This window comes from Rhinopithecus roxellana, chromosome 16, assembly GCF_007565055.1.
Source record: "Rhinopithecus roxellana isolate Shanxi Qingling chromosome 16, ASM756505v1, whole genome shotgun sequence".
NCBI lineage: Eukaryota > Metazoa > Chordata > Mammalia > Primates > Cercopithecidae > Rhinopithecus > Rhinopithecus roxellana.
In genome coordinates, this window is record NC_044564.1 from 17,820,090 (window position 1) to 17,832,525 (window position 12,436).

Consider the following 12,436-nt stretch of genomic DNA (forward strand, 5'->3'; position numbering starts at 1 on the left):
TTTGTTTTTCCCTCCTTCTCACAGCTCCTATTACGTACCTTGAATGTTCTATCAGAAATATAATGTCTTTTGGCCAGGTGCGGTGGCTCACGCCTGTAATCCCAACACTTTGGGAGGCCAAGGTGGGCGGATTGCCTGAGCTCAGGAGTTTGAGACCAGCCTGGGCAACATGAAGAAACGCCATCTCTACTAAAAATACAAAAAAAAATTAGCCAGGTGTGGTGGTGCATGCCTGTAGTCCCAGCTACTCAGGAGGCTGAGGCACGAGAATTGTTTGAACCCGGGAGGCAGAGGTTGCAATGAGCCCAGATTGCACCAGTACACTGCAGCCTGGGTGGCACAGCAAGACTGTGTCTTAAAAAGAAATAAAAAATATATATACATAGTCTTTTATGTAAACTGGACAGCCTTTGGCATTTGTGAACTTAGGTGCCAATAATCAATGTAGTTTAGTGGAAAGGATACTGGGGTCTTAGAATTTTATCCCTGCTTTTTCACTTAATAGCTTTGCAAAAGTGGACAAATCATTTAGTCTTTCTGAGCATCTTTTCCTGACTTTTAAAAGAGTGTGATGACATCTATTACCTCCTGTGAATTTACTTCATGGCTTATATGAGCCCAGATTTGATGATGGATGTGAGTGGTTGGTAAACAGAGTATTCTACAGATGTAATAATATGTAATAATATATTAATAGTAATGCTGAGTGTAGCCGGGCGTGGTGGCTCAAGCCTGTAATCCCAGCACTTTGGGAGGCCGAGACGGGCGGATCACAAGGTCAGGAGATCGAGACCATCCTGGCTAACACGGTGAAACCCCGTCTCTACTAAAAAATACAAAAAACTAGCCGGGCGAGGTGGCGGGTGCCTGTAGTCCCAGCTACTCTGGAGGCTGAGGCAGGAGAATGGTGGGAACCCGGGAGGTGGAGCTTGCAGTGAGCTGAGATCCGGCCACTGCACTCCAGCCTGGGCGACAGAGCGAGACTCCGTCTCAAAAAAAAAAATAGTAATGCTGAGTGTAATAATATATTGTTACTTTTTAGCCATAAAAACTAATCTCTGGGCCAGGTGCAGTGCCTCATGCCTATAATTAACAATTTGGGAGGCTGAAGCAGAAGGATCGCTTGAGCCCAGGACTTCAAGACCAGCCTGGGTAACACAGTGAGACCCTGTCTCTACAAAATTAGCCAGGTGTTGGCTGGGTGCAGTGGCTCACGCCTGTAATCCCAGCACTTTGGGAAGCCAAGGCTGCCAAAGCGGGCAGATCACCTGAGGCCAAGAGTTCGAGACCAGCCTGGCCAACATGGTGAAACCCCGTCTCTACTAAAAATACAAAAAATTATCTGGGCATGGTGGCAGGCTCCTGTAATCCCAGCCACTCAGGAGGCTGAGGCAGGAAAGTCACTTGTACCCGGGAGGCGGAGGTTGCACTGAGCCGAGATCATGCCATTGCACTCCAGCCTGGGCGACAAGAGTGAAACTCTGTCTCAAAAAAAAAAAAAAAAAAAAAGGCCAGGCGTGGTGGCTCATGCCTGTAATCCCAGCACTTTGGGAGGCTGAGGTGGGCGGATCACCTGAGGTCAGTAGTTCGAGACCAGCCTGGCCAACATGGTGAAACCCTGTCTCTACTAAAAATACAAAAATTAGCCAGGTATGGTGGCAGGTGCCTTAATCCCAGCTACTCAGGAGGCAGAGGCAGAAGAATCGCTTGAACCCGGGAGGCGGAGGTTGCGGTGAGCAGAGATCGTGCCATTGTTCTCTAGCCTGGGCGACGAGCAAAATTCCATCTCAAAAAAAAAAAAAAAAAATTAGCTGGCTGTGGTGGCACGTGTCTGTGGTCCTAGCTACTTGGGAGGCTGAGGCGGGAGGATCACTTGAACCTGGGAGGTGAAGTTTGCAGTGAGCCTTGATCATACCACTTGTACTCCAGCCTGGGCGACAGAGACACTGTTTCAAAAAAAAAAAAAAATTCTCTCTGATTTGTCACCCTTATTTTGGCCTTGTCCCAGTGAATTTTTTCTTTTTTTCCTTTTTCTTTTTTTTTTTGAGACACAATCTCACTGCTACCCAGGCTGGAGTGCAGTGATGCAGTCTTGACTCACTGCACTTCCACCTCCCAGGTTCAAGCAATTCTCATGCCTCAGCCTCCCAATTAGCTGGGACAACAGGCGTGCACCACTATACCCAGTTAATTTTTGTATTTTTAGTAGAGATGGGGTTTCACCACGTTGGCCAGGCTAGTCTCGAACTCCTGGCCTCAAGTGATCTGCCCACCTCGGCCTCCCAAAGTGCTGGGATTACAGGCGTGAGCCACCACGCCCGGCCAAATTTTTTCTTCCCGTATAGGATGCTTGGCTACCAAGTAAAGGATTCCAAAGTGGAGCAGCAAGACAACTTTCTAAAACGCATGTCAGGGATGATCCGTCTCTACGCTGCCATCATCCAGCTCCGGTGGCCATATGGAAACCGACAGGAGGTAGGTAAAAGAGGCTTACTGTCAATAATGAGAGGTTAGACCACAGTCCATGTGTATTCCTCCCATAGGAAATATTGGCCTTCTTTCAGAGAGCCACTCTAGTTAAAGGATAAACTATATGGCAGTTTGATGGGTATTCTGTAGAGGACTGAATGTTGATTATTAGGGAACTTTCTTGGATCACCTGCTACTTTTTTTTTTTTTTTTTTTTTTTTTTTGAGACGGAGTCTCGCTCTGTCGCCCAGGCTGGAGTGCAGTGGCCGGATCTCAGCTCACTGCAAGCTCCACCTCCCAGGTTCGCGCCATTCTCCTGCCTCAGCCTCCCGAGTAGCTGGGACTACAGGCGCCCGCCAGGTCGCCCGGCTAGTTTTTTGTATTTTTTTTTTTTTGTAGAGACGGGGTTTCACCATGTTAGCCAGGATGGTCTTGATCTCCTGACCTCGTGATCCGCCCGTCTCGGCCTCCCAAAGTGCTGGGATTACAGGCTTGAGCCACCGCGCCCGGCCGCACCTGCTACTTTAAAGAGCTGGTTTTGTAACAGAGTCTACCAGAGGAGAGTCTGTTATAAATCAGTCATTAAGGTTAGAAGATTTTCTTACAAGAGGAATGAGCAAGAAATTGTCATCTTAGAACTAGTTGAGACCTTAGAAGCTATCTAGATCACATCCCTTACTTCACAGATGGACAGACAGATCAAGCTCAGAAAGCTGCAGCTGGGGTTCAGGGCTTTGACTTGCCAGCCCAGTTAATTTCTCAGGGAATACAGATTAGAGGGACAGAGAAGGTAATAGTCATGGAGACCTAAAGAGAAAAAAATAGAAGTTGATTAAATCCAAGTTTTTATTATATGCCTGCTGTGTCCCAGGTTCTGTGCTAAAAGTACCAAGAATAATAAATAAAATGTCAACAAGGCTAATTGTTGGCCTAGGGAATGCCTGAAACTGAAGCTGATGCATGCATATTGAAGGGAGCCTATAAAGAATGTGTGGGAACCAATGTATTGAAACATTAAAAAACAGAAGGCAAGGTGGCTTCATGCCTGATATCCCAGCACTTTGGGAGGCTGAGGTGGGTGGATCACCTAAGGTCAGGAGTTCAAAACCAGCCTGGTCAACATGGTGAAACCCCATCTCTACTAAAAATACAAAAATTAGCTGGGCATGGTGGTGGATGCCTGTAATTCCAGCTACTTGGGAGGCTGAGGCACGAGAATCGCTTGAACCCGGGAGACAGAGGTTGCAATGAGCTAAGATCGTGCCATTGCACTCTAGCCTGGGCAACAAGAGTGAAACTCTGTCCCAAAAAAGAAAAAAGAATGTGTGGGAATCAATGTATTGAAACATTTAAAAACAGAAGGCTGGGCGAGGTGGATTCACGCCTATAATCCCAGCACTTTGGGAAGCCAAGGCAGGTGGATCACTTGACTTCAGGAGTTTGAGACCAGCCTGGGCAACAAGGTGAAACCATGTCTCTAAATAAAATACAAAAAAATTAGCTGAGCATGGTGGCGTGTGAATGCCTGTAGTCCCAGCTACTTGGGAGACTGAGGTGGAAGAATCACTTGAGCCCAAGAGGTGAAGGCTGCAGTGATCCATGATCGCACTACAGCACTCCAACCTGGACGACAAAATGAGACCCTGTCTCAAAAATATAAAAGAAAAACATAATTTGTTTAGCTTGTGTTATTTCTGCCCTGTGGCAGGTGCTAGGGTTGGATGATCTGGGGTTCATTTCCACTTGGTGATGGCTGGATGATACATTGGGAGTTTAGATTTATAAACAAAAGGAGATCGGCCGAGCGCGGTGGCTCAAGCCTGTAATCCTAGCACTTTGGGAGGCCGAGACGGGCGGATCACGAGGTCAGGAGATCGAGACCATCCTGGCTAACCTGGTGAAACCCCGTCTCTACTAAAAAATACAAAAAACTAGCCAGGCGTGGTGGCAGGCGCCTGTAGTCCCAGCTACTCAGGAGGCTGAGGCAGGAGAATGGCGTAAACCCAGGAGGCGGAGCTTGCAGTGAGCTGAGATCCGGCCACTGCACTCTAGCCTGGGTGACAGAGCGAGACTCCGTCTCAAAAAAAAAAAAAATATTAAAAAATAAATAAATAAAAATAAACAAAAGGAGATCAATGATAACCAAACCTCTCTCCTCTCAGATTCACCCTCATGGCTTAAATCATGGATGGCGCTGGTTGGCCCAGATCTTAAACATGGAGCCCTTGTCAGATGTGACAGCCACCCTCCTCTTTGACTTCCTGGAGGTACGTAACTCAGTTATCACACAAGAGAAGGCCAGTGATTGAGGTAGCCTTGATCCACTGGGTGACATGAATGGGGAAACAGCATAGCAATTGGGCCTGATAGTAAAACAGCATGATGTTCCAGTGTCATAGATTTTTCCCAAGCTGTAAACCAACCTTGCTTTCACTTTTACTCCATACTATATTTACTTGGCTTCTCTAGATTCTTTTCATTATAAAGAACAGAAAATTGTACATTCTAGCAAAAGTGAAAAGAGGAATTTGTTTTAGGGATATAGAAGTGACTCCCAGGCCGGGCGCGGTGGCTTAAGCCTGTAATCCCAGCACTTTGGGAGGCCGAGACGGGCGGATCACAAGGTCAGGAGATCGAGACCATCCCGGCTAATATGGTGAAACCCCGTCTCTACTAAAAATACAAAAAACTAGCCGGGCGAGGTGGCGGGCGCCTGTAGTCCCAGCTACTTGGGAGGCTGAGGCAGGAGAATGGCGTAAACCCAGGAGGCGGAGCTTGCAGTGAGCTGAGATCCGGCCACTGCACTCCAACCTGGGCGACAGAGCGAGACTCCGTCTCAATTAAAAAAAAAAAAAAAAAAGAAGTGACTCCCAGACCAGGTGCAGTGGATCACATCTGTAATCCCAGCACTTTGGGAGACCAAGGTGGGCAGATCACATGGGATCAGGAGTTCAAGCCCAGCCTGGTCAGCATATTGAAACCCTGTCTGTACTAAAAATACAAAAAAAAAAAAAAGACTGGGCACGGTGGCTCACGCCTGTAATCCAGCACTTTGGGAGGCTGAGGCAGGTGGATTACCTGAAGTCACGAGTTCGAGACCAGCCTGTCCAACATGGTGAAATCCCATCTCTTAATAAAAATACAAAAATCAGCTGGGTGTGGTTACACATGCCTGTAATCCCAGCTGCTAGAGGGGCTGAGGCAGCAGAATCGCTTAAACAGCATCTTACTCTATCACCCAGGCTGGAGTGCAATAGTGCAATAGTGCAATCATACCTCACTGTAGCCTCAAACTCCTGGGTTCAAGCGATCCTCCCATCTTACCCTGCCAACGTGTTGAGATTACAGAAGTGAGCCATTGCACTCAGCCAAGAAGATACTTCTTATAGAAGAAAGGCTTGGGGTACATGCCATAACAAATGTGGAACCATTTTACCTATAGTGCCAATAGTTCCTAGTTACCTTAGTAGCTCCTGAAGTCAGCCAGGTGCAGTGGCTGACAGCTTTTGGGAGGCCAAGGCAGGCGGATCACTTGAGCTCTGGAGTTCAAGACCGGCCAGGGCAACATGGTGAAACCCTATGTCTACAAAAAAAGTACAAAAATTAGCTGGGTATGGTGGTGTGTGCCTGTGGTCCCAGCTACTGGGGAGGCTGAGGTTGGAGGATCACCTGAGCCCAGGGAGGTTGAGGCTGCAGTGAGCTGTGATCATGCCAGTGTCCTCTAGCCTGGGTGACACAGTGAGACCCTATTAAAAAATAATAATAAAAAGCTCCTGAAATCACCATACATGAACAATGATCCTGTATCATTTGAGAACACAAGTGATACTCTGTATACTCTCCTTACTAAGTTTGGGAGGTATACCATATGTTTAGGAAGCCTTCCATTCATTAGAGGAAAAGAAGAGTAGTTCGTTAAGACCTGATTGGTTAAATGGAGGTATTGCCATATAAAGAGAAATGCTTTAGAAGAAAGGTGGGTGTTTGCATTTATTCCCTTGTTAGCAAGTTCAGTGGCATTATGGCTGAAATTTTTGATAGGTGTGAAAGATGAAGGGCTACTGTGCTTTATGAATGTGTCCTGTGAGTGTGAATTTTCATTCTCTGCTCTGACAGTGCCTGTCTTTCCCTCTAGGTGTGTGGGAATGCCCTCATGAAGCAGTACCAGGTTCAGTTCTGGAAGATGCTAATTCTTATCAAAGAGGACTACTTTCCCAGGTATCAGGCTTGTTGAGCAGACAACAGGGGATTAAGTAAGTAAAACTCATAACTAGGCCTCAGATACTCAAGGGTGCTATTACCTGCTGGTTTTGATTCAAGTTAAAAACACCTGTACTAAGTATGACATCTTCCTACTCCAGTCCCTCTCATTGATATTTGAATAAATGCTTTTGAAACTTAATGAGAGTCTGTCTTAAATATCATTGCCTAAACAAAAACACAAATTAGGGACTGGTCACAGTGGCTTATGCCTATAATTGCAGCTCTTTGGGAGGCCACAGCAGGAGGATCACTTGAGCCCAGGTGTTCAAAACCAGCCTGGGCAATATAGCAAGACCCCATCTCTACAAAATAAAAAATTAGCCAGGCATGATGGCATGCATCTATAGTCCCAGCTACTAGGGAAGCTGAGATAGGAGGATCGCTTGAGCCCAGGAGTTCAAGGCCTCAGTGAGCTATGATTGCACCACTGTACTGCACTCCAGCCTAAATGACAGAGTGAGACACCGCTTCCAAAAGATAGATGTATATCATAGGTGTGATTCACGTGTCTTTCTCTCCCTGTAGAATTGAAGCTATCACAAGCTCAGGACAGATGGGTTCCTTCATACGCCTCAAGCAGTTCTTGGAGGTAAGATGCCCTTAGACCAACATGTCCCACACCGTTGTTGGGCTGGAATGCACCTGTGTCTAACAAGTCTTGGACCTTCAGATGCTTTGATTGCACTCTCTTCCTTAGTTCTTCCAAACCCTTCTTTTTGTACCTAATTCCCTCTTAATCTTTGGAGTAAGGGCTGCCACTTCCTCTTCTTTATATGTATCATTCTCCATACTGCCTGTGAGAAAGCTCTGCTGAGATGAATAAAATATATTGAGTGTATCTTCTCTCATGAATATTTTTTTTTGCATGTTGGCCAGAGTTCTTGTCTTAGTCTCAGGTCTGGGGAATTGGTAAGTGTCGTCACTTTTCTCCATGAGAACAAACTGCACTTTCAGTTGGACTCTTCCCCTACTTCCAAGTGCCAAGAAATTGTAAAAAGGTTAATTTTGACAAAGAATTTAGAACGCCATCGTGGGTTTGCCAAGATAGCCTGCTGACTTTTCAGCTTCTCAAAGCTCGATTGTGAAAACAGTGATTGTGAAAGATGAGCTTAGGCTGTAGGGAGACAAGAGTGGGACAGGAATAATAAGAGCATTTCATTTGTTGTCTGTGGCAGTTCATGCAGAAGTGGACATCTTATTCAGAACCATCGGTCTTACTGGCTTTTTCCTTTTTGTTCACTGTTCCATAGGGCTGAAATATGATGTCCCTGAAACCTTCTTTTAACCATTAAGTGTTGGGAACACTGTTACCAGAAACTCATTCTGTTTTCTTCATCTTTCCCTGACCAGAAATGTTTGCAACACAAGGATATTCCTGTCCCCAAGGGCTTTCTGACTTCCTCCTTCTGGCGCTCCTGATGTCACTCCATCACCTACCATCACCATTATGCTGCAAAGAGGCAATAATAAAGGAACTGAAGACACCTGTATTTGGGAGAAGTCATGTCAGATTCAGAAATTTGCCAATATGTATTTTTATGTATTTATACCTTGTGACTAGGAGAAGGGATTTTCATGCGTCACAAAATTCTTGGAGGTCCCTTAGTAGATTTGTAGTTCCTTAAGAGATCCACATGATAAAATAAATGGAATTGGCCTTTCTTGTTTTTTGCAAAAGTGATAAAAGGTGTTTAGCACTTGGTCTCCTCCCTTCTTTGTCTCTAGTGTCTTTCAGAAAGTTGGCAATACCTTAACAAATGCAGTCTGAACTGGAGGGAGCCCACCATTTGCACCCACCTACTCACCCACACCCCTGTTCAGATGAATTTCCAGAAAGAGCTAAGGCTCATAAGGTTCCCTTTTAAGTATTATTTAATAGTTGAGGCCAGATACTTACATGCAAGTCTGGGTTATGGTTGTTTTGCCTTTCTCAGCTGGTGAAGTCATTCTAAAGCCAGAGGAAGTATGTGATATACACATGGACTAAGGCCCAGATGACACTGGCTAGATTAGCATCTGGGATTAGGACTAGAAACACATGTCATATGGAACTAAGGGGAACTCTCTGTCATCCTAGTTTGGAAGTTGATCCCTGGATGGCTAGGGATGCATGAACCAGGCAGGTACCTTTTTTGTTTTTGTTTTTGTTTTGTTTTGTTTCTTTTCAGTTTGAATTAAGATGGGGCTTACAACATTAAACATGAACTGAGCATCCATAAGCATTGAATTGGGATTAAACAAACATGTTGGGCAGGAATTGAACACCGCTAATATGATGATAAATATGCCTGACTAAAGCCACTACAAAAATTCAGCAATTGGCTGTTCGGATAGGAGTTGAGATTTGTTTTGTGGAAAGACTAATTCTCTTAGATACTGCAAAGGCAGTGGCCATGGATCTATTCCTCTGTGCTAAATGTCTTGTGGCAGGGTGTGTTTGTGGGGGAGCGTTCGCTGGTACTCTTGAGTAGCCTGAAGTGACCCATTCTATGAATTGTTAATTATGGTGCCAAAAAAATAAATAAATAATAAAGCTTGGTTTTTTAAAAAACCCATTGCTGATATAGTGGTTCAATGTGATCGATTTCCTCTGCCTTGAGCTATAGAAATCATTAGGGGCGTGGTAGTGTACAAGTCCAGGTTCAGAGTGGTGCGCATTTATCCCCTTTTGTCTTCTTGACCAACACCTTGGCAATATTACTTCTTCTTCTGTCATTTCCTTTTTTGGAATTATGTACTAATAATAACTGACCCTATTTTATCTAGCAAGAGATGTGAAAGCATACTAAAATCTTTGAAAGACATAGTGGTCCGTGCTTAGTGGCTCATGCCCACAGTCCCAACACTTTGGGAGGCTGAAGTGGGAGGATTGTTTAAGTCCAGAAGTTCAAGACCAGCTTGGGCAACATAGTGAGACCCCCCCCCACCCACCATGTCTAAAAAAAATTTTTTCGGCCAGACGCAGTGGCTCACGTTTATAATCCCAGCACTTTGGGAGGCTGAGGTGGGCAGATCACCTGAGGTCAGAAGTTCGAGACCAGCCTAGCCAACATGGCGAAATCTTGTCTCTACTAAAAATACAAAGATTAGCCGGGCGTGGTGGTGTGTGCCTGTAATCCCAGCTACCCAGGAGGCAGCTGAGGCAGGAGAATTGCTGGAACCCAGAGGCAGAGGCTGCAGTGAGCCGAGATCACACTGCTGCACTCCAGCCTGGGTAACAGAGCAAGACTCTGTCTCAAAAAAAAAAAAAAACATTTAAAATTTTTCAGGCATGGTGGCACATGTCTGTGGTCCTAACTACTTGGGAGGCTGAGGTGGACAGATCACTTGAGCTTTGGGAGGTCGAGGGTGCTGTGATCTGTGATCATGCCACTGCACTCCAGCCTGGGTGACAGAGCAAGACCCTGTCTCAAATAAATAAATAAGGTAGACAGTATGAACACTGGGGAGGGAATCAGGAGACCCAGCTCAAATCACTTTCAGGTTTTTTGGCCTTGGGTACGTCCTTCACCCGCTCTGAACCTCAGTATCTCCACCTGTGAAACGAAATAATTGGACATGTCACTGTAGTTTTCAAACTATGCTTGATAGCACTTCCTTAGGGAAGAGTTTCCCAGCTGGTGTGCCTTGGCATGCTGACCTCATTAGCTCTCCCAGACAGGGCCTGCAGTGGGTGAACCCCCAGGACCTGTTCCATTCACATTTCCTCCCTTTACCTTTGTGTTAAAATGGAATCATTCAGCGGGGTGTAGTGGCTCACACCTGTAATCCCAGCACTTCGGGAGGCCAAAGCTGGTGGATCACAAGGTCAGGAGTTTGAGACCAGCCTGGCCAACATGGTGAAACCCCATCTCTACTAAAAATACAAAAATTAGCAGGGCATGGTGGAGCACACCTGTAATCCCAGCTACTCCGGAGGCTGAAGCAGGAGAATCACTTGAACCCAGGAGGTGGAGGTTGCAGTGAGCCAAGATTCCGCCACTTGCTACTCCAGCGTAGGCAACAGAGGAACACTATCCGAAAAAGAAAAGAGAGAGAGAAAAAAAAGGCATCATTTTCTAAGTACCGTGACAGGGAATAGGTTGGGAAGCAATGACTTCAGGAGAGGGGGATGTTGAATGAATGGGGCTCAGCCCTGAAGCCAGTCAACATACAGAGGCTTAAAGCAAATTTCCAAAAGGCATCCCTTTTCCTTCAAGATACTACCACCCTCTATTGGACGATTGCCCCGTTAATAACTACAAATCTATGAGTGTTACTGCTCTTTTAGAATTTGTCTAGCAGGTTTTCTGATCTTCATTGGAAAGCTTTAAAAAACAAAATTATGATGGAGGTGGATGGTACCTCCCAGAGTTGTGCAGCTCATGTTTTGCACAACCATTTGGGGTCCTAATGGAGCTCTGGGATCCTCTCTGCCACAGCCTTTTTGTTTTATGTGCTGTACGATATATTGTGGTTCCATGTAAGATTATGTACGGAAAAGTTCATCTGTCAAAAACAAAATGAAAAATCGCTGGATGAGATGATCTGTAAGTTCTCTTCCACTTTGAATTTGTATGACTTCATGGAAAATACCACTTAGGCTGGGCATGGAGGCTTATGCCTGTAACCCTAGCACTTCGGGAGGCCAAGGCGGGAGGATTGCTCAAGCTCAGGAGTTCAAGACCAGCCTGGGCAATATACTGAGACCCCATCTCTATTATAAATTTTTAAAATTTTAAATAAAAAACATTAAAAAGAAAATATGAAATACCTCTTATGATTTTTGAATTATTTGAATATTCTTCCTCTAGTGGTTGGTTAGTGGTCTTGCATATGTCATTTGATGCTGGTATTCCTAATGGATTTCAATGGTAAACCAAGAAAGGAGAGCACTGGGAGGCCAGGTTTTTGATACTCACGGATAGAGATAATGATTACTAGATGAGAGATGCAGCTCCTGATGGGGAGTAGCATCAGATTCCTTACAGCAGAATACTAAGGACTGCCTGCGGTTTTAATTCAAGCACTCACGTGTCTGTCTTGCTTTCAAACTTGACCTCATTTATCAGGCTGCGGATCCATGTTTTTGTCACATTCTTGTCCCATACTACAGCAAATCTGATGACAAATTAAAAATTCCAATAGGCCAGAAACTACACATCCCTTATATAGAAGAATGGATTTCTGAGGATTTCCCACCCATGTGCTAGGAGCTTTCCCCTACTTCTCCAGCTTTCTATGATGACAGCAGTGACATAGTTAGGCTTGGACATCTTCTGTCTCAGTGTCAGGAAAACCAAAAGCTCCATTAAGAGCCACAGAGCTTCTTACAAGTGCCTTATATCACGCCTGGTAATCCCCTTCACTTTTCTTCATCCTGCCTAATGAATTCCTGACATTAGATTTCCTGTGGGCCTACAGAAAGTAGATTAAGCCAGGTGCAGTGGTTCACACCTGCAATCCCAGCGACTTGGGAGGCCAAGGCAGGAAGATTACCTGAGCCCAGGAGTTTGAGACCAGCCTGGGCAATACAGTGAGACCCCATCTCTTAAAAAAAAAAAAAAAAAAAAAAAACAGCTGGCCGGGCGTGGTGACTCACGGCTGTAATCCCAGCACTTTGGGATCCGCCGAGGCAGGTGGATCACGAGGTCAGGAGATGGAGACCATCCTGGCTAACATGGTAAAACCCAGTCTCCACTAAAAATACAAAAAAAAAAATTAG

General features: G+C 45.3%; 1 protein-coding gene and 1 non-coding gene across 4 annotated transcripts in view; both read left to right on the plus strand.

Moving 5' to 3' along the window:
* The window catches only part of GLE1 (GLE1 RNA export mediator), a 39,726-nt gene extending 30,439 nt beyond the window's left edge, over positions 1-9,287 (plus strand). Inside the window, exons 12-16 of one of the 3 annotated variants that reach the window (XR_747715.2) lie at positions 2,346-2,475; positions 4,632-4,736; positions 6,605-6,722; positions 7,258-7,321; positions 8,083-8,159. Coding sequence is in view for 2 of the 3 variants with exons in the window: in XM_010360880.2 (XP_010359182.1) it covers positions 2,346-2,475; positions 4,632-4,736; positions 6,605-6,687; positions 7,258-7,321; positions 8,083-8,151 (451 nt within the window). In the remaining variant the exon portion in view is untranslated. Of the gene's footprint in view, positions 1-2,345; positions 2,476-4,631; positions 4,737-6,604; positions 6,723-7,257; positions 7,322-8,082 lie in introns of all 3 variants that reach the window. The other 2 variants (XM_010360880.2, XM_030919120.1) reach the window with 2 other exon arrangements.
* Positions 9,288-10,982: 1,695 nt separating this feature from the next.
* LOC115894068 lies at positions 10,983-11,044 on the plus strand. Its single transcript, XR_004054120.1, has one exon. It is a non-coding gene; the product is annotated as a U7 small nuclear RNA (small nuclear RNA).
* The last annotated feature ends 1,392 nt before the right edge of the window (positions 11,045-12,436 follow it).